General features: G+C 38.7%; 1 protein-coding gene across 1 annotated transcript; it reads left to right on the forward strand.

Moving 5' to 3' along the window:
- The first annotated feature begins 1,786 nt into the window (after window positions 1–1,786).
- LOC126374667 (retinoblastoma-like protein 1) lies at window positions 1,787–21,065 on the forward strand. Its single transcript, XM_050021368.1, has 19 exons — window positions 1,787–2,056; window positions 3,104–3,240; window positions 4,206–4,409; window positions 7,094–7,284; window positions 7,771–7,931; window positions 8,378–8,513; window positions 8,880–8,959; window positions 9,702–9,868; window positions 11,432–11,642; window positions 12,205–12,414; window positions 13,311–13,443; window positions 14,002–14,115; window positions 14,788–14,921; window positions 15,443–15,622; window positions 16,485–16,611; window positions 17,484–17,581; window positions 18,195–18,356; window positions 18,990–19,148; window positions 20,127–21,065. Exons 1-18 carry the CDS (start codon window positions 1,919–1,921, stop codon window positions 19,143–19,145), a joined length of 2,739 nt encoding a protein of 912 aa, XP_049877325.1. The 5' UTR covers window positions 1,787–1,918; the 3' UTR covers window positions 19,146–19,148; window positions 20,127–21,065.
- The last annotated feature ends 165 nt before the right edge of the window (window positions 21,066–21,230 follow it).

Consider the following 21,230-nt stretch of genomic DNA (forward strand, 5'->3'; position numbering starts at 1 on the left):
ATCAGTGTCATTGAGATCTGTAGAGACTGCTGAGAAATCTATCCTGCGAACGATTCTGTCGTATTTTTTCTGTCTTTTCTTTCCAATATTTGTTCCTAAGATAGCGAAGTTGTGATCGGTGATGTCTGATTTGCACACAATTCCTAAAGATTTACAGGGTTTGTCCGTCATAAAAATATGGTCAATGCAGGAAGTATTTCTAGTCGGCTCTGTAATAGCTGGAATTAGTCCAGCTTCAGCTAAAAGACAAAGATATTCAGGAGCAGGGTTATCCTTGTTCGTTTCTGTATTTAAAATATTTATATTAATGTCACCTGTTAGTATTACTGTAGAGTTTTGAAGAGATTTCAATGTAGTGCTGAGAGAATTAAAAAAATGGCTTGTTTCTTTAAATGACGGAGAACGGTAAATGCCGAGTATTGTGAGGGTCTCTGACATTTTTATATTAAGACATTCAGCTTCTTGAAATTTTGGTTCTGAGACTATAGCGCTCCAATCATTTCTGACGTAAGCAACTACTCCTCCACACTTATTTTGAGTTATTAATGTAGCGTAGGATTTATAACCAGGAATTTGACCGATAATAGCTCCTCCCGCCAACCAACATTCAGTCAAAATAATGACATCAAACTTTAAGTTTAAGCGATGTATAGCAACCAAAAAGTGGTTGAAATTACGCTGAGTGCTGCGCACGTTAAAAGTCAGTAGTTTAAAGTTATAAGTACTCCCCAAAGCTGATTTGCAATCTTCTAGTAAGTTTATTACCTGACATTCAATTGAGAAATGGTTATCAATATGATTTAAAAAGTCGTTATTAATTATAGCCATTTATTACAAATGTTTAAAGATCTTAAATAAATACATATGTGATAGAATGACAGGTTATAAAGACGTATATGACTCTTGATAATGAAAATTGCAGTTGCTTTGGGGGATAGTAGATTAGTTATAATATAATGATTACTTACCCGAGTACATAGAAATGGGAACGAAAACGTTATATTAGTACATTGGTTAACCTGGGTATGCGTGGTGAGATTTATGAGGTTTGAATGTGTTTTGATTGAGGTGTGTGTGTGAATTAAGTAGTGTAGTGGTTTAGGATAAATGTATTTAAGATTGTTTATGGAAGTGTAATGTATTGTGTATGTGTGAAGTGTAATAAAAACTGAGAATCGACAGAATTTGACTATAAAACATAATAATAGAAGAGTAACTCTAATTAGGTTCAGCTGTATTAGACGACCCAACTGCACATGCGCCGATCTTACAGTCCAAGTCCTCGGTGTTTTTAATATGAATGGCAGGTTTCTTGTCTCCTTTGCGGACGTATATTGCGCCGTTTCGGGTCTGAATGTCTGAATGAAGGACTTTCCAGGCAACGTACCCCAAAAAAATATAGGCGGATCAATTTCAGTGTCCTTTCTGGAATCATTATCATTCATGTATTAGTCTAAGAACTAATGCTTCATAGAAAAATCGACCTTGTTGTTATATCAAAATCGTCCAGTTTATGATAAAAGGCATTTATCATAAACTGGACGATTTTGATCTTTGATTTGAGATCATAATATAAGAGCAAGATCTCAGAGTACTCTCCTTTAAAGTATACATTTTGGAAAAACAAACAACATTAATACTCCAATCAATCAATCAATCAAACAAGCAACAATCACACGGCCATAAACAATACATGTATCTTAAATTGAACGTGACCAAACACTAGGCGAAGCTAAAACCATAGACTCCACTAGCGTAGGAGGGAGAAGGAAGGCGTGTTCCCGCCAAGAATCTGTCAAGTGGTTGTCAAAATCTGGCTAAGTTTAGGGATTCGTGGTTTCCTTGTTTACTTTTGTGAAATATTTATATAAAAATAGTAATTTTAATCAATTAGATCAACTACAGTAATTAAGAAAAAATGTCGAAACCGGAGGACAGTGAAGATAAGTTAATTGTTACGCTAAATAATGTGTGCTTGAAGTTAAACGTTGACCCTTTGGCTTTCAAGAAAGCCAAGGAATCATTTTTGGAAATTAGAAAGAATTATTTGCTAGATGTAAGTATATATCACATTTATTTGTAATAAAACTAGTTAAAACTTATATTGAAATACTATTTCCATGATAGGTTTGTGTTAGGCTTCTTTATTTCAGGGCCAACTGTTGAACAGTATGATACATTGTTAGTTTCTTATCATACACCTATTTTAAGTATCAACATATTCTGCCCCTGATTTCCCTTTATTAACACCATTTTCACAATATTCAAATCAATACATTTTCTGGTAAATGTTGCATGCTCCAATCCCACCCAATGTTTGTAATGAAATTAAGGTTATGACTACAAATAAACATAAAAGCAGTCAGGTGACTGTTGGATTAACAAAAATAAGTCGCAATTTGATTCTGAATGCAATTACAAGCTTTTCTCATATAAATCGAAAGATTAAAATAGAAAATGAAATATTCCAAAATTTAAATATTACTCTAAAGAAGGCAAGAGGGAAACCACTGCCCTATTTTTCCCTAAAAAAGTAGCATGGAAAATGCTGCACCAACAAGAGCGTGGCTCCTAACTTGATGATGATGATGATGACTCTAAAGGAGGCTCCTTAATAAATAAAGAATACCAAGTTCATCATCCTGCATCAACCATTCACCAGTATTGTATTTCTGCAAGAACCACTATTGATAATAATAAAAAAAACATTTAAAATAACATCTCTATAATCCAACAACTTTTTCTTTTATTGTGTGGGTTGTGAGGTGATTACCAAACTCATCAACCCTCGTGTAGGGTTACTATTGAGCTGCCAAAGGCCCCTGACATGACTCATGTAACAACTACATACTTACATCAGGAAGTAGTAACCGGGACCAACGGCTTAACATGCCTTACGAAGCACGGATCGTCGTACTATCGGACAATCAGGTGATCAGCCTGTAACGTCCTAGCCAAACTAGGAACCACAAAGTGATTTTTTGTGGGATTCGAAATGCTCAACCGCTGGAACACTGAGACTTATCCAATAACTACTAATATGAGAATATTGTAGACAATGGAACCTATAATGAAAATTTTTGAGCTATATGATGGCTTTCAGGGAGATCCCCAGCACTGGATGGCGTGTGCCCTGTATGTGGCATGCCGGACGTCCGTCACCCCCACTGTGCAGTCTGGGAAGGCACTGGAAGGCAACTGTGTGAGCCTCACTAGGCTTCTCAGACTGTGCAATATAAGGTATGTGTTATAGTTATAATTTATTTATTTATTAACACAAATTATATTATTATACCTAACATAAATTTATTAAATTATAGCAATAATAATGCATATTGGTCTAAATAAGGTATACTGGAAGCAACATAATATTTGTTTAATGTGTAAACAGAAGATTCCCTTTGGTGCTGGCATAAGTATACAACTTTTTTTTGAAATAAAAATGGAGTCCTCACCCGCGTGAATTGCGGTTGTCGCGCGCAGCTATGGAATAAACATTCCACTCCACCACTAAATTATATAAAAACATGCTCCTATGTTCTTTCCCAAGATCTAATCTGTCTCTGTAACAAATTTCACCAAAATCGGTTTAGTCGTTTTGGCGTGAAGGAATAACAGACTCAGAGTTCGCATTTTTAATATAAGTAAGGATTTACTTCGCAAATACAAAAACAATTCAATAATACCTTATGGTTGTCTGGAAGAAATCGCTTTAAGCGATAAGGCCGCCATTTGCCATGTACTTAGTTAATACTTTTGCAAGTATTTCCTTTTATTTTGGTGCAATAAAGTATATTTGTATTGTATTGATAGTTCACAAAAATATTTATTTATTAAAGATAAAGATTAATTTTGTATATTATGCATGCTTGCCAATTACATGCATACCCCAAATGAAAACAATCTGATATAAGTACATTAAATAGTATACTATTTTATTTAACACAATTTATATAGGTTCAAAGATTCTTTATTCTCATTAAGACATGAAATACGTCACATGAGAACAGATTACAATAAAATAAATACTAATGTTCTGACAGAAAATTCACAGTTAACTTCACAACTCACCACACTTAATTTATTTCACATTAAATTACATTCCCATCGTGATCCCTCCAAAAACAAGTTATATAACAAATTTTAACAAAGTATAAATGTACAGTACATTGTTTAATAGTTTTGACATAGACAAATGTTTGCAGCCTGATTCAGTTCTTCACAAAAATCAAGAACTGGATGGAGATGGCAGCCATGTCGACGGACTTCAAGGAGCGGATATCCCGGTTGGAGCGCAAGTTCGCAGTGTCCACTGTACTGTTCCGCAAATTTCAGCCGATGTTCCAGGAGATATTTACTGGCCTTACTAACGAGCCCGTCAAGTCCAGTATCAAGAGCAAGAAGCACAAGTGAGTTATATAAAGTAAAGTAAAGTAAAATCTTTATTTCCTCTACATATTTTAAAAACATGGATACATAAATACATACAAAAATACAATATTTGTAGAGGCTGGAGCCTAAACTAGGATACCCTGTGTTTTAGGACTCCACGCCTCCACCCCCAAAAAGTCATGGTCAAGAAAAAATAACAAATTATTAAAAAAAAATAAGATTTTTTTTTTAAATTGTTAGACTAAATCATAAAATATTTCTTAAAAAGAAAATATCAAATTTATAAATGCTTGTATGTGTATGTGTGTGTGTGCGTGCGTGTGTGTGTGTGTGTGTATAACTATAAAATAACGTAAGCACACGACTATATGCCAATTGGGATACCAGCGGGGTCGGCACGACTATCTACTGCCGCGCGGCGCGGAATTTATCCTAGGGCTTGGAGTAGGAGTTAGTTAGCTAGTTAGTGGGCTCTGTTTCCCTCATTTAGACTCTTTAGATGGCCCATTATGCGTGTACCAGTAGGATCAAAAAATGCTATTCACGTGGATATATATAATCGAAGCGAGCACGACGTCGTCGTACGAGTAGATAGCAATTCCGCAATTCCGATAGCAACATTTTTTTATGCTACGAGTTATGATTTTATCCACGGTAGATAGTGGACCGCGCTGTCAAACCGTGCCCGCAGAGAAGATAGAAACTGCATATATCTTAAACCATACAGGCAGTAGATAGTCGTGTCGACCCCGCTGAGATACATAAATAACAAGATGAACTAAGTACCCACACTTCACCAAACTGTTAGACCAATGTGGCAGGTGGTGAGAAAACACAATAAAAAAAGCTTTCTGTTACACATAACATAAACAACCTATCTTCGCCTTGTAGTGACAATCAGGTAAGCACCTTTTTGGAAAATCCCATTCTGATGTAATTTTCTTTTACAAAACCATGATTTGTTTCAATTAATTTTATTCTGGTAAAAATATTTGACCACATATTTTTACATGGAGTTAACATACATACGTATTTAAACTCACGCCTATTTCTCACGGGGTAAGCCGAATTCTATATGCTTCGATCTAAGACAGTTCTCTTGCTTCCTCCACATTCATCAATCGTTTCATACACGCACGCCAATTCAGAGTAGATCGTACTAAACCTTTTCTAAGGACATCTCCAATTTGGTCAATATACCTTCTAGGTCTTCGTCTGACAGCCCTACCATCAACTTTCGCTTTATATACAGCTTTCGTAATCCTATTATGCTTCATCTGCTCAAGGAGGGCTAAATAAAGGATTTGATAAAAAAGATATCTTTATGAGTTGTAATTACCAATGATAAAGTTATCAATTAAAATTACACTTTATGTACCTTGCTATCATCATTGTTAGTTGTTACTGATCTATACCACTAACTTACAAATACGTTAGTAATATTAATAACACAATACTTCACATTGTTATCTATTTATTATCTTGGCAAAAGTCCGTTTTGTTTACGCAATCACAACAACAATATTATCAACTCAAAAGGTGTTATTTATAGACACTTTGGCACTCGTTGCTCATTGTAAATCCTATGTGGGTGACATGTTCTTTTTACAAAAAACACTCCAGTAAAATACATAGAAAGAAACTTTTTTTTCTATTACATACTTGTAACCTCACGCCCATAGTTTTTTAAATGGGACACCCATTGATTTACCACTACCGTAGATACAGCGCTTGATACAAAAATGTTGCGAAAACTTGGCGCTTGTTTAGCTATACATTCGTACACAGCGGTATATACATTCAATAAATTCGTGTCAAATTAAGAAAGTACGCATCGTCTTACGTATATTAGCGCGTGGTGCTTCGTAACGCGGTCGGGTTATACTCCGACTCTGATTGACCGGGAGTACTTGTTTTAGTGTATTTTAAACTAAAATAATAATTTTGGTGGATTTTACTGCGAAAATCAAAATGTTTATACTATGATAACATGCACAATGTCATTACTTATTAGAAATATGATGTTCCATCCTTCTTTTTTCGCTTTGAGCTTTCTATTTTTGTAAGTTTTTACCACGCACTTCCCCGTGTTGCCAGTTTGGCGCCTAATCGCGCACTGAGGTAAAGTACTGTCAACGTCGCTATATTAACAGTAACTTTGCGTCCCACTTTTTTGAGCGCTGATGTTTAATCTACGGTTGTAGTAAATCTATGCCAAGAGACTGTTAATTTTGGTATTGATACCTAAGATAAATATCCTCAACTGTATATAGATATACAACTATCACCTATAATCATATATGCACGATATCACGATATATCAATATCACGGTTATACATAGCACATTATACATATTTCCTGAAATCTATGGTTTCCACTGATGATGTTTCGATCCTGAATGTATTTGACGACATGTCAAACAAAACACAATCTGCGGGCTTAGCACCGTAAGCGCGCGACTCTTTCTCGCATCGACATACGTCACCCGTCACTCTCTGACAGTACTGCACAGAAAGAGACAGACGACCTCAGTCGTGGCGAGAAAGAGACAGGTGCTAAACAGCCTATAAACGTCTCCCACTGCTGGGCACGGCGCTCCCCTAATAAGGAGGATTTCCCTAAGCATGGATGAGTGCTATAAAAACAAAATTCAGTTTTACGCTATCTCAACAAAGCACATTATACATTCTATACTTTCAGGCTACAACCTTGCACAACAAATGCGCTGTTTGAGTTCACATGGTGCCTGTACGTCTGCGTGAAGGGAGAGTTCCACAACTCAGCTGATGACCTTGTGGATATGTACCATGTGCTGCTCTCGTGCTTGGACTTTGTGTACGCCAATGCGTTCATGGCCAGGCGGATTGATCTCATCAATCCTGAGTTTAAAGGTGAGTGGAATTCTTTTATGTCTATCTTGCGAACTTTCGGTTCCTTTTAGAAAGACAAAGTATTTACTGTTAGAGATTGCAACAATACAAAAACATCCACTGGACCACGGAAGCCGTTAACAACTGCCCCTTATATGTGTACTTGTCCCATTAAGTTAGTGATTATTTAGAAGATATGAATGCATGAGATTAAATTACTCAATTGTATAAAAATATATATTTTTTTAAAGAACGTCTAAGGCCCTGTGCCGAGGTTTTTCTTGCAGCTTCTTTTCCCCGGATATGCAGGTTATGAGAAGCTGCAGTAGTTTTAGGCGGATGAGACGTTGTTATGTAAAAATTGACGATGTAACTATGTTAACTACTGAATAAAGATATTTTTGAATTTGAATTTTGAATCAACCGGTGCGATTCGTCAATTTGATTCTGCGTTCAGATGCGTTTTGACAATCACAGCCATTCGTCATAAAACAATTGAATTTCCAGGCTTACCAAGTGATTGGTTGAAAGACGACTTTGAATTGCCAAAGACGCCGCCGAGCATAATCTCCACACTGTGCGAGATCAAGGAAGGACTTACCCTCGAGGCCTCCACCATGCGGGAGTACAGCTGGAAACCTGTCATTAGGAAGTTCTTTGAAAAAGGGGTATGTACGAACAAATACATACATATACATATTTTCGTTGCCAATTTAAAACCTCTTATGTGTCGCTCCCACCAAATCTTCTTTGTCAGGATCGAATAGTATTTTTCTCCTAGAACATTCAGTACAAACTCTTATGTACGTACGTAAATATCAATTATCTTTTAATATTTTTTAACACAGTCATACAAAACATTTTCAACCGAAAGTTTTTTTCTAATTTCTGTAAAATTGACCCGATTTCACATAATAGATTTTAAATTAGCAACGACGATATATAAGATTACGCCTATTTCCTGTTGAAGTAGGCAGATACCACGGAATTCCATTTACTACGATTCGTTCGTTGATGACGTACGTATTACCACTGTGTTACCATCAAATTGGTATCTCCAACATTAATTCACTGTGAATTAAAGTATTTTTTCAAATGTGTTATGATTTTTCAGATTCTAAAAGGCGATTCAGAAGAGTTATCGGGACTGCTAGACATCGGAAATTTCGACACAAATCTGAAATCATTGAACAACACGTATGAAACGTACGTGCTCAGCGTCGGCGAATTCGACGAAAGAATATTTTTAGGTGAGTTCCAAAAAACTAAAAAAATAAAATAACCTTTAAATAAAAAAGAAAACAATGCTATAAAAAAATCATAAAGCTTAAAAATCTTTCGTATAATAGGAACATTTATAAAAGAGTTTATATAAAAGAGATTGTCTTATCTACAAATGATACTGGCTGCCAGTAATGTTTTTTTCTTAATTTTGAAAGAAAAACTGTCAGTCAGATGTCATTCTGTAAAATTGTTCAAAATATTTACAAAAAATGTCGAAGTTTTATTTCTTAAATTCGATTTTAGCGTGCTTCACTGATTATGAAGGTAAGATAGTAAGACGGTAATATACATATCACATAATGTGCTTGTCTTAAGATATGTTTATTTTACAGGTGAACACGCAAATGAACAAATCGGAACTCGAAGGGTCTCTGGAGATGAGATCTCACAAGTTATTGCTTCTTTTGGACCGGTAAGCTTACCAAATATCCTTTTATTTAAACATGACACTTACCTAATAATTTTAACGCTATATATAAATTAAAACGTAACTTGTTCCTACAATAATAATACATAAAAAACTTTTATTTTTAGTATTGAGATTTGTGCAATAGGTTCGCCCCCTATAAGCGCCTATCACATGAGATTTCGCCCTATTAAATATACTTTTTTTGCTATGTTATGTTGTTTATTTAGATATCATAAATCTTCTGGGTAAGCTGGTTCCACCGTCGACCTCTTCTCCTCGTGGAAGAACGCAAAAATCGAAATCGAATCGATTGCTGTTTAGCAATAAGGCCGCCTATTGTGCTTATTTTTATTCGTATCTTTATATCCTTTGTATATATCGCACATCTAGTTCTTAAAAGTCATAAATGTCAAAAAATCTGAAATTGATTTAACTTAGTAATTAACGTAGATATGGCAAAACAAAAATCGTTAAAGCGGTCTACTGTAAAATTTTAAAAAATACATTTGTGACCTTAAAGAACTAGATGTGCGATATGTATTTGTGCAATAAAGTATTTTTGATTGATTGATTGAAGAACGAAGTCAAAAGCAAACCCAACTTAATTAAAAAGAAATCTATACACATCCTACTGCTGAGTACACGCCTCCCCTCGACCAACTGGAGGGGCATGGAGCATACTCCACCACGCTGCTCCACTGCCGTGTTGTTTACATATTGTTATGAAGTATCCATGTGGCCACAGAGCAGCCGCGCGTGCCCGGACACCCCTCTGACGGGGCGGCGCTACCTGTCCCGGCGCGCGGAGGAGCTGACGCCGGTGTCGGAGGCCACCAACAGCCTGGCCCGCCTGGGCGCGTACCTGCGCCAGGCCAAGCCGCAGCCCTCCGCGCACCTCATGAGGATGTTCGCGTGAGTATACGGAACATAACATACACAGCCTATATTATATATGTCCCATTGTTTTGGTAGATTTGAAAGTTAATTATAGAATAATTTATAATAAGCTCGTATTGTTATTATTGTTAGTAGACCATTTTTTAGAAAATAAAAGTTTAAATAATTATACCAAAAAAAATTTAACATATTTCATTATACTGGGTGTTAGTGACATCGTAACGAATACTGAGGGGGTTGATTCAGACCATGATTCTGAGTTAAAATCAAGTGGAATTTTCCGTCGCAAAATTCATGATTTTTTTTTAGTTTTTTTAAATTATTTTTAAATATTATTTTCAATTCTATACTTTTGCGATGGAAAATTCCACTTGATATTAACTCAGAATAATCAGATGAATCATCCCTCTCAGTATTCGTTACGATGACACTTACACCCCGTACAAGTACATACAGTAGCCATATAAGTAGGTATGGGTGTTAGTGACACCGTAACGAATACTGAGGGGGATGGTTCAGACCATGATTCTGAGTTGATATCAAGTGGAATTTCGCGTCAAAAAATTCATAAAAATTTTTCTTTTCTTTTTAATTATTTTCCAATCCATACTTTTGCGACGGAAATTTCTACTTGATTTCAACTCAGAATCATGGCCTGAACCACCCCTCAAAGTTTTCGTTACAATGTCACTAACACTCTGTATACTATTTTTTTAATGTTGTACATGTTTACAAACATCACAAACTTAAAAAGTTTTACCGTGCACTGCAGATTCGTCGATTATCATAGGTAACAGACTAACAAATTATAACAATAACAAGATGAGATACACATAGATATAGTAGAACACGTATAAATCATAATCGCACCGATCGTAAAAACTACCGATTCAAACCATCATTCAACATTCATATTTTTTTTTTCATTCCGATTTCAAGAACTTACCTATATACATACCTAGGTGATTCGCGGTCCTGTGCGCATTCCGGCCAGTCCCCCCGGTAAGCACCGTGACGCCATATCTTTCGAGGTCTACCACGACGTACGATTCTATGACGTACGACTTACAAAGTACGATTTATGACAAAGTTGCTCAGTCTACTGCTACATTATTATTTCAAATTATTGGGGGTGTTAAAAAAACGAATTTATCGTAAGTGCAATTCTAACACAGTTTGCTCGACCATTGCAGACGATATGGCTCACCTATCACGTTGGTGCAACTGAAAACTCGGTGGGGTGTGGGTACTTAGTCTGACTACCCCAATTGGGTCGTGTACTAGGTTCGAGATAAATTATGAACTCCTGATTACTAAATAAAGACAGATCGAAACCTAACGAAAACCATTTATGTTTTTCAATTTAACTTAGTTTTGAATTTTAATCAAGAAAAACGTAATAATAAGTTCGACATTTTATCACGTTTTTCTATGACGTCACAGTGCGCTTTTTCATACAAATTCCATAGTAATTTCGTGTTTTGACATTTAGTAAAAAGTGACTGATCTGACTAGTTGGAAAAATAGCCTATTGAGGTATAGTCGTGATGTTATGTTGATATTAATAATATCCAACAGGGATTCCGGAATATCCGAAGAGACTATAAACGAGAAGGTGATCCAGCCGTGCACCGGGTGGCAGGAACAACTGTCCTCCAGCCTGCGAGAGTCCAACTGCAGCGCGGAGACCATACGGTTCCGCTGCAACATGGTCACCTGCCTCTACTACAAGGTCTTCGAGCACATCATCCGCGAAGAACAGAGGAAGAAACCCAATTTGTCTTTACAAGTAAGTCGTATGCAGGAAAGCAGTGGATGAGACTTGTAAAGGACCGGAATCGCGTCCAAGTGAGGAGCCCTAGACCATAACAACCTCGTTTTACACAGACACTGCAAATTGTGTGTGTGTGTGTGTGTGTGTGTGTGTGTGTGTGTGTGTGTGTGTGTGCGTGCGTGCGTGCGTGCGTGCGTGCGTGCGAGCGTGCGTGCGTGTGTGTGTGTGTGTGTGTGTGTGTGTGACACCATACGATAAGTTTAAAACTATGTCGGCGAAGGAATGGGGGGGGGGGGTCGAAAATTTGGATTACTAAATAAAGACACATCTAAAGCTAACGAAAAACATTCTTTTTTCTATTTAACTTATTTATGAATTTTAAATAAGAAAAACGTGATAATAATTCCGACATTTTATCACGTTTTTCTATGACGTCACAGTGTGCTTTTTCAAACAAATTCCACAGTAATTTTGTGTTTTGACGTTTAGCACAAAGTAACTGATTTGACTAGTTGGAAACTAGCCTATTTGTGTCTGCCAGAATGTGTACCAAGCAGTAACAAGTAATTATTTCCAGATGCTGCTTTCCCAAGAGACGTACCAACTGGCGGTGTACGCGTGTTGTACGGAGGTGGTGTTGTACGCGTACGGCGTACAGTCGCTGCGGTTCCCGCGCGTACTGCACATCTACGGGCTGAGCGCGTTCCACTTCTACAAGGTCATCGAGCTAGTCGTGCAAGCGGTGTTCGACAAACTCAGCCGTGACGTCATCAAACATCTTAATGCTGTAAGTTAACGGCCTCTGTGGTCCAGTAGTTGAGCGTTGCTTTCACTATCCGGAGGCCCCGGGTTCGAATCCCGGTGGGGACATATCACAAAAATCACTTTGTGATCCCTGGTTTGGTTACGACATTACAGGCTGATCACCTGATTGTCCGACAGTAAGATGATCCGTGCTTCGGAAGGCACGTTAAGCCGTTGGTCCCGGTTACTACTTACTGATGTAAGTAGTCGTTACGTGAGCCATGTCAGGGGCCTTTGGCGGCTCAATAATAACCCTGACACCAGGGTTGATGGGGTTGGTATTCCACCTCACAACCAACACGACAGAAAGAAGCTGTAAGTTGAATAACACGTATTCTTCAAACGTACCAACTAGAATACGCGTGTGTTGGACGAAACAGGTTCGAAAACGACCGCTTTACAGGTAAAAATACAAATATAGTATATGTTACTGCTCCAAAACAAAGAAACAAAAGTTATTGAGTGATATTGAGCACTGATCTGCAGTGACTGCTTCACACATCACTAATTTAAGATTGGGCAATATTAGTCTGAAATATATATTTTTATATGTTATGTATTCTTGTTTGAGCGTTGGCATCACGTTCTGGAGGTCTGGGTTCGATTCCCGATGGGGACATTGTCGAAATCACTTTGTGGGACTTTTCCTTGATTGTCCGAAAAAAATAAGATGATTCCGTGCTTCTGAAGGCACGCTAAGCTGTTGGTCCCGGACTACTGCCCAAACACCACCAACCTGCAGTGGAGCAGCGTGGTAGAGTATGCTCCATACCCCCTCCGGTTCATTAAGGGGAGGCTTGTACCCAACAGTGGGACGTATATAGGCTGTTTATGTTATTTATGCATTCTTCGGGGTATAATCTGTAAGTGTATCACCAGGTGGAAGAGGAAGTGCTGGAGTCCCTGGTGTGGACGTCGGACAGCCCGCTGTGGGAGCAGCTGTCGCGCGCCGGCGTGCCGCCCTCCACCCTCGTGTACGGGCACGACTCGCCGCTGCAGCGCCGCACGCCAGGTCACCAGCCTATATACCTTGCTGTCACTTCGTTCGCCCAAAACATACAAATATCTCCTTTCGAACAAAAAAAGAATTTTCAAAATCGGTTCATACACGACGAAGTTATCCCCGAACAAACATAAAAATAATATATACGGTCGAATTGAGAACCTCCTCCTTTTTTTAAGTCGGTAAAAATAGACAACCAACCTCTATAAAAAGTGTCGGCGTATCTTGTCACAAGCGACGGCGTGTAACGACACTATCCAACCGACATTGCACTTTATTTGAAAAGCCATAACATCTTAAGTTGAGGGAACGAACTTGTACTATCTACATAACTTAATGTATAAGTATTTAGGGTTTAGGCGCATAATGACAAAAACGCAAAATGACAGAATCACAAAATGTCAGATGGCGTAAAATGCCGGTTTCGCAGAATGACAGATTGAACACGGTTCAGACACTATTTGTTCTATGATGTCAGTGCGTTCAACCCTACTATCTTCTATCGTGTGGGTTGTGAGGTGGATTAACAACCCTAGTGTCTGATATTTTTTATTTAAATTTACGCAGGTGGTCTACAATCACCGGTGTCAGCTGCGATAAACAGTTTCCTCGCGCCGATGGCTGATCAAGCTAAGAAACAGCTGTTCAAAGATGGCATCAAACCGGGACAGTCGCTACTAGGTAAATATACTAGCTTCGAAACTATGTCCTCTTTAATTTCGATTATCATAGCCTGTCCACTGGGTTTCGATATGCGCTAATTTTCTATCTTAGTATATATCTTGTATTTAATATTAACATGGAATGGGATTATATTCTCATTTCAAAATTGAATATTTATTTCTTATTATTTAGTCAACCAAATAGGAGTGAGCAAATAGATTGCATTTGATTTTAAAAGTTCGTTCTAAATTTAAAAACTAAACTCCATAATGCTCGCTTTGTGTGAAAGAGACAGAAAGTACGTGATAACATCTATTCCTTTCACTGTCTACGTGGTAATAACAAGTATTGGGAACGGCATCCGTGGTCCAGTGGTTGAGGGTTGGGCTCAGGATCCAGATGTCCTGGGTTCGAATCCCGGTGGGGACATATCACAAAAATCACTGTGATCCCCAGTTTGGTTAGGGCATTACAGGCTAATCACCTGATTGTCCGAAAGTAAGACGATCCGTACTTCGGAAGGCACCGGTTGGTCCCGGTTACTACTTATTGATGTATGTACGTAGTCGTTACACGAGTCATGTCATGAGTCTTTGGCGGCTCAGTAGTAACCCTGACACCAAGGTTGATAAGGTTGGTAATCCACCTGGATAGGAGAAGAAGAAAATAACAAGTATTATCTATTGCCAGTACAAACCAACACTTCAGCGAAGCAAGAGAACGGGTCACCGGGTGCGTCGCAGCCACAGAGCTCCAACGGCGAGACCACGCCGACCTCCACACCCAAGAAGGCTAACAATTCGCTCATACTATTCTTTAGAAAGGTGAGCTTTTGCATGCTAACATTTTGCTTTCAATTTCTCGAGTCTCATTTTGGTTCTCTACTCTTATGCCTATTTTTTATCTACCAAACGAACAACAACATTAGGTACACAATGCTGATTCCAGTACGCTTCATATAATTTTACGTTATACCTGTCATTTTCTCATCCGCCGAAAAGGAAAGGGACGGGTAATCAAGACAGGCACAAAATGTATAAAACACACATCAATTTTAGGCAGAAATTTAAAAAGCCCTTCCAAAATTTTATATTGACCAATAACCCGACAGAATTAAATTGACAGCACACGTCAAACAGATTGCATATGATCGAGATGCCTATTTAATTCGCCCGGGTTATTCACATTAAAATTAACAGTTGTCGATCATCCGTCCCTTTCCTTTTCGGCGGATAAGAAAATGACGGGTATAACTTAAAATAAAATTTACCAAACCACATACACATTTTATATCTACATTTCTTTTTTTTACATTTATTTACCAAATAATTGTTCCCGTCCCCAGTTCTACAGCCTAGCTGTGGTCCGTATGAACGACCTGTGCACGCGCCTCCGACTGACCGACGAGGAGTTGAAGCGCAAGATATGGACGTGTCTAGAACATTCCATCATGAACCAGACGCAGCTGATGAAGGACCGCCATCTCGACCAGATACTCATGTGCGCCGTCTACGTCATATGCAAGGTGAGTCTTATTAAGAGTCTGGGGGCTTTAAAAAGGCCACATTGAAACAATTCATCTTAAAAGCAATTTAACATATAACATTAAGTTCGTACAAATGTCAAATAGCAATATTGCTTTTTAAATGAATTACTTCGATGCGGCCTGTTTGACCTAGAGATAGAAAGATAGATAAAATATTCAATAATTATATAAATGGCAATAGTGCGCGGTAACGCGGCCAGTATAATGGGCACCTTTGAACCGGGTACGAGAGGGGGCGGTATTTTAGACTGACTAGTGTTTGTGTAATAATTTGAAATGTTTTAATTATTCGTAATTTTAAGTGACAAATTGTATAAATTAATGATAAAATGAATAAAATTATGGTATTATATAAATAACTAATAATTATTATTAAAAACTTATAATAATAATATTAAATACTATTATTGTTATTGTATTATAATTTATTCTATGTCCGAAGGTGTGGCTACCCTAATAATTCGTAAATGACATATTTGTACGGTCTGTCCGCTTCCGCTCAAGTAGGACGTACAACTTAAGATATAATAATATATTTTATGCGCATATCTAGTTTTTCATTTCGCCTAAAAAAATGGCCTCATCAAATACAGACGTTATAACAGCGATGCGCCTCGTTTCGTTTTCTCAGTTACTTAAGGTTTAAATTAGATTAAACCGTACGACACTTCAGGACTTATTCGAAATACTTGAAGGTCATCTACCAATATAGGGTTTAGTGACACTTTACATCTATCAATATAAGGTGTTAGTGGCACTACCGAATACTGAGGGGGATGATTCAGCTCAGAGTTAATATCAAGTAGAATTTTAGCAGGTAATATTGTGTATATTTGTTCAGGTATCGACAAACGCAAGCAACCCGGTAGAGAGGACGTTCGCTGAGATCATGCGCTGCTACCGACAGCGGCCGCTGGCCGATAACCATGTGTACCGCTCCGTGCTCATCAAACAAAGCGCCGGAGACAGTAAGTACACGCTCTAGCCCTAGTTAAATCTCAAACTCAAACATATCACAGAGGTAGTTACACTTTGAATCGTCAATTTTTACATAAAAAATAATAATGCAATTAATAAAAATAAAATAGAATAATATACAGGGTTAGTGACATCGTAATGTTTGATGATTCAGACCATGATTCTGAGTTTATATCAAGTGGACTTTTCCATTCCAAATTTTGTCGATCGTCACGCCGCACCGGACGGATAGTCTCACTCGGCAGATGAGGCGTTGCATTCACCTACAACTACTGCGCAGCCAGCAGCTTCTCAACCTGTATAGCCGAAGAAATGTAGCTGCAAGAAAAACCTCAACTCAGGACGGACATCATCATCAGCCGTATGACGCCCACTGCTGGGCATAGGCCTCCCCCAAGGATCTCCACGACGATCGGTCCTGCGCTGCCCGCATCCAGCGGCTTCCCGCGACCTTCACCAGATCGTCGGTCCACCTTGTAGCGGGCCTACCCACTGAGCGTCGTCCGACGCGTGGTCGCCATTCCAGAACCTTTCCGCCCCATCGGCCATCGGGACGGACACTTCATATAAATCACCTCATTTTAAACGGACACTACACATTGACGTTATCATACACGCGCATCTGTATGTGTGACGACTGACGCACATACGATTGAAGACTAAAGTAACACCTGGGGGTTAAACGAAATGAGACATTCTTAAAAAAATTGACTTGCCGCATATGGGATTAACAACTTGGCGCGAAAAAATACACTTTTTCTACCTTATTACTATGAATAGCCGTCGATGGCTAGGGTAATGACCACTCTTCTATACTTCCAGTTTTTTTTATTGCTATTTCACCTTCATGATATGTTTTCAGGTTCCCCAGAAAGAGGCGACCTGATCAACTTCTACAACAAGGTGTATGTGCAATGTATGCAAAACTTCGCTCTGCGTTTCACTGGCCGACATAAAGATGTAAGTTTTATTATTTAATCTTGTCATTAGCAATTTATAAAATTTATCACGTGCTCAGCGGTGAGGGAATACATGGTGGGGAAACCCACATTCCCAAGAAATGCATTTTCGAAGGTATATGACCTAACCTAACCTGTACTGGCTAGTTTTCCCTTCGCGAGTTGGAAAGTCAGACAGGCAGTCTCTTTTGTAAAAAACCGGACCTGTCAAATTTTCAGGTTAGGGACGCAGTTGTGTGCAATTGCGTTCCCGTATCCCCGCCACACGGCGGCAAGGAGGAACACCGTTGGGTTTTAGTGGGTATACCGGGTGGCGACATTTGGGGAGTCCCACATAACTTCTACGTCGTCCCCCTGGGCGGCGTGGTATGCGTAACGCATTTGTCAACGTCAAAAAAAAAGGTTAGGTAACCGGACCCTGTGAATATTAATGCTAGGGAGATGATGATGGTGACGAGGGATCTAGCCTGTCGATATTTTTTCTTGGAAGGTATTGTTGTGTTTAGACAAATATGTGGCGATAATTATCAAGCGGAAGTGTGACAGGGTCGTAGCAAGTGGAATTCCGTGGTGTGTGCGTACCCCACAGCGGTGTGACGTGTGTGGCGTTCCAGGAGTGCGGGCTGTCGCCGCTGCCGACGGGGCGCGGCGAGGCGGCGTACTCGCCGGGCGGGCAGCGCGTGTCGGAGCGCCACCAGCTGTACGTGCGCCCGCTCACAGACCCGCCGCCGCACAACCACCGCCTCACCTACCGCTTCAGCCGCAGCCCCGCCAAGGTATGTTGTCGATATGAAATTTCCGACACGGCTTGAATATTTTTTACCGGTTTCGGATACTGCTGAAGCTTTGAAGAAACTGAAGCTTTGATAATATTTCGGATATCCGATAGTTTCGGTTTCAAGCTCCGTACATACAACACAGCGTGTTAGTGACATCGTAACGAATACTGACGGGGATGAATCGGACCATGATTCTCAGTTGATATGAAGTGGAATTTTCCGTCTCGAAATTAATGTTTTTTTTTTTTATTATTTTCGCTTACTTTTGTGAATTAACTCAGAATAATGAGCTGAATCATCCCTCTCAGTATTCGTTTCGGTGTCACTAACACCCGTACGCCCTTGTACGGGGTCACATCGTACCGAATACTGAGGAGGATGAGTTCACCCATGATTCTGAGTTGATATCTAATGGAATTTCCTGTCGGTAAAATCATAAAAATTTTAGTGTTTTTTTAAATTATTTTTCAGTTCTATACTTCTACAATGAAAAATTCCACTTGATATCAACTCAGAATCATGGTCTGGATCATCCACCTCAGCATTCGTTACGATATCACGAACATCCTGTGTAACAGACAGTTGAACGCTTGCATCTTCGGATGTTAATTTGTGGTGGTTCCCCGCTAGGACCTGCACGCGATCAACACGATGGTGTCGTGCCAGGTGGGCGGCGTGAAGCGCGGCGCGGAGGGCGCGGCCGACGTGGTGAAGCGCGCGCGCTACGGCGCCGCCGGCGTGGCGCGCAAGCTGCACGGGCTCATGAGCGACCGGCAGGCCGTCTAGCGGGTAACGCCAGCTTTGTTTACTTCTTTACATAACATAAGCTCACCTAAAGGTTGCCTGAAAGAAATCGCTGCAGCGAGGCCGCCTGTTGTGCACCTTTGCGTTATTTCTGCTCGAAGAAGTATACTTTATATTTCTTATATTACAAGTGTATATCTCAATTGAAGTAGTCAGAAGTACATCCATCGCGAGTTTAACTAAGTACCTACACCTCACCGAGCTCTCTGTTAGACCAACCTAATAGGTGGTGAGCCGTATCGCCGTCTATAATGGTCGCGCCAACTGTATTAACAAAAACTGGACTTAAGATAAATTAATCACACACGCGTTCGTACACAAAATATGTTATAAAGACAACTCGACTACCACAAGTCAGACAAACTTATTACTAGTAGAAATCTCTTCCAGCAGACCGGGAAAAAGACAAACTAACTAAACTAAAACTACCTTTTTTTTAGAGAGCTTTTGTAGAGATTAGAGATGCATCGACCAGACGTCTTGAATAAGTTAGCTTCCCAATATAAAATATTTACCATTTCACACGAATATACATAACTATTCGTACGCAATATTTATTGCCAAGAGTGACGAGCAGTCAATTTTGAAACCAAAGTCAACGACAGTCATTGCTGATGTTATGTATTATGCTATTCGTAGTTTGTTGTATATTTCCAACTTCAGAAACAGTATTTTTCTAGCATAGTTTGGCAATTGGCCGACCAATTTTTGGAGCCGACTAATCCCCTAGTCGGCACGTCTCAATTAATTTGTCAAGTTAAAAACTAAGTAATCACACTAGTAACGAATCCTTACATTTCGATATTTCTAATGACATAGTCCATCGACATTTCCGTCGACAGACTTTAGGTACGTCTGTAACAGGCTAGCCTTAGAAGTAGAACTCCCTTTAACTTCAGTGGGAAATGTCCTACTTTAACAGTGACTTATGTTAATTCTCTAAGTGGTTCTTTTTTATTTCAGATTCTTTCACACTAATCATACTACGTGGAACACTCAATGGATTTAGTCGTATTTGTTTTTATTTGCCAAAAAATCGCTTATAGCTCTCTAGCGGTCTTCTTCCTATTGTAAAAATATTTGATATCTTGACCAAAATTTGAAAAAAAAAATCAATTTTATGAAAACTGACTGAATATTTTGTCACAATATTTGAGTTGTTTCCAAGTAAATTTCTAATTGGTGCTAAAAAAACAATTCCGAATTATAACTCTAATGATTGCCAACTCAACAGAGAGTTCGCAGTTAGGAAAAAGTCGCGCAGGCGCGCAGACTGAGCGAGAATACAAAATTATGGTAGGACCTTAAGTCACAAATGTCGTAATGTTTACGAAATATCAAATTATTGTTTCTCGATTTGTATGCAATCAACGAATAACGAAAAAAACGTTTCCTTAGTCAACAACATCGAGCTGTACTCGAAGGGTTGCGCTATTACTGAAGCATATTGATCTCATTTCTTATTTATGTTGAGTGTGAATAGTATTGATATGCCATACATAGACAAGAAGTTGCTCATCGCTTGATATTTAAGTTTTATGAAGTCTTGAATGGCTGTGTCAAATGAGTTGTTATTTTTAAGAATATTTCCATGATTTTCACGTTAGATAACTATAACCAGCTGTAGGTGTATACTTGACTATGCAGTAGATTCATCGTGAGATTAATTTCATGCAATGTGTACATTTAGACACGCACGATATACTTTTGTTATAAATGTGTTTAGATAGGCGTGATTTATTTTGACATGACACCACAATAATCACGTCAAAATAAAGCACACTTTTTATTAGTTACTGTAGAAGCACATGCCTATTAAACTATGACGTGCCTAAGCTGATTTTATTTCTTTGACTGAAATTATGGGCTTCAAATATTTAAAATCATTGCATGTCCATAGGTATCATTGCCTAGAGTTAATAAGTTCCTCATACATAACTGAAATCGACTTTCAGTTCATTTATTTTATCCTCTTCCATTAATTATATCATTATTCTTTAGCTTGTAAGTGATCACAGAGAAGATATAAATCAATTTTGTTTTAACTTCTAATCAAAATTAAATGAT

This window comes from Pectinophora gossypiella, chromosome 17, assembly GCF_024362695.1.
Source record: "Pectinophora gossypiella chromosome 17, ilPecGoss1.1, whole genome shotgun sequence".
NCBI lineage: Eukaryota > Metazoa > Arthropoda > Insecta > Lepidoptera > Gelechiidae > Pectinophora > Pectinophora gossypiella.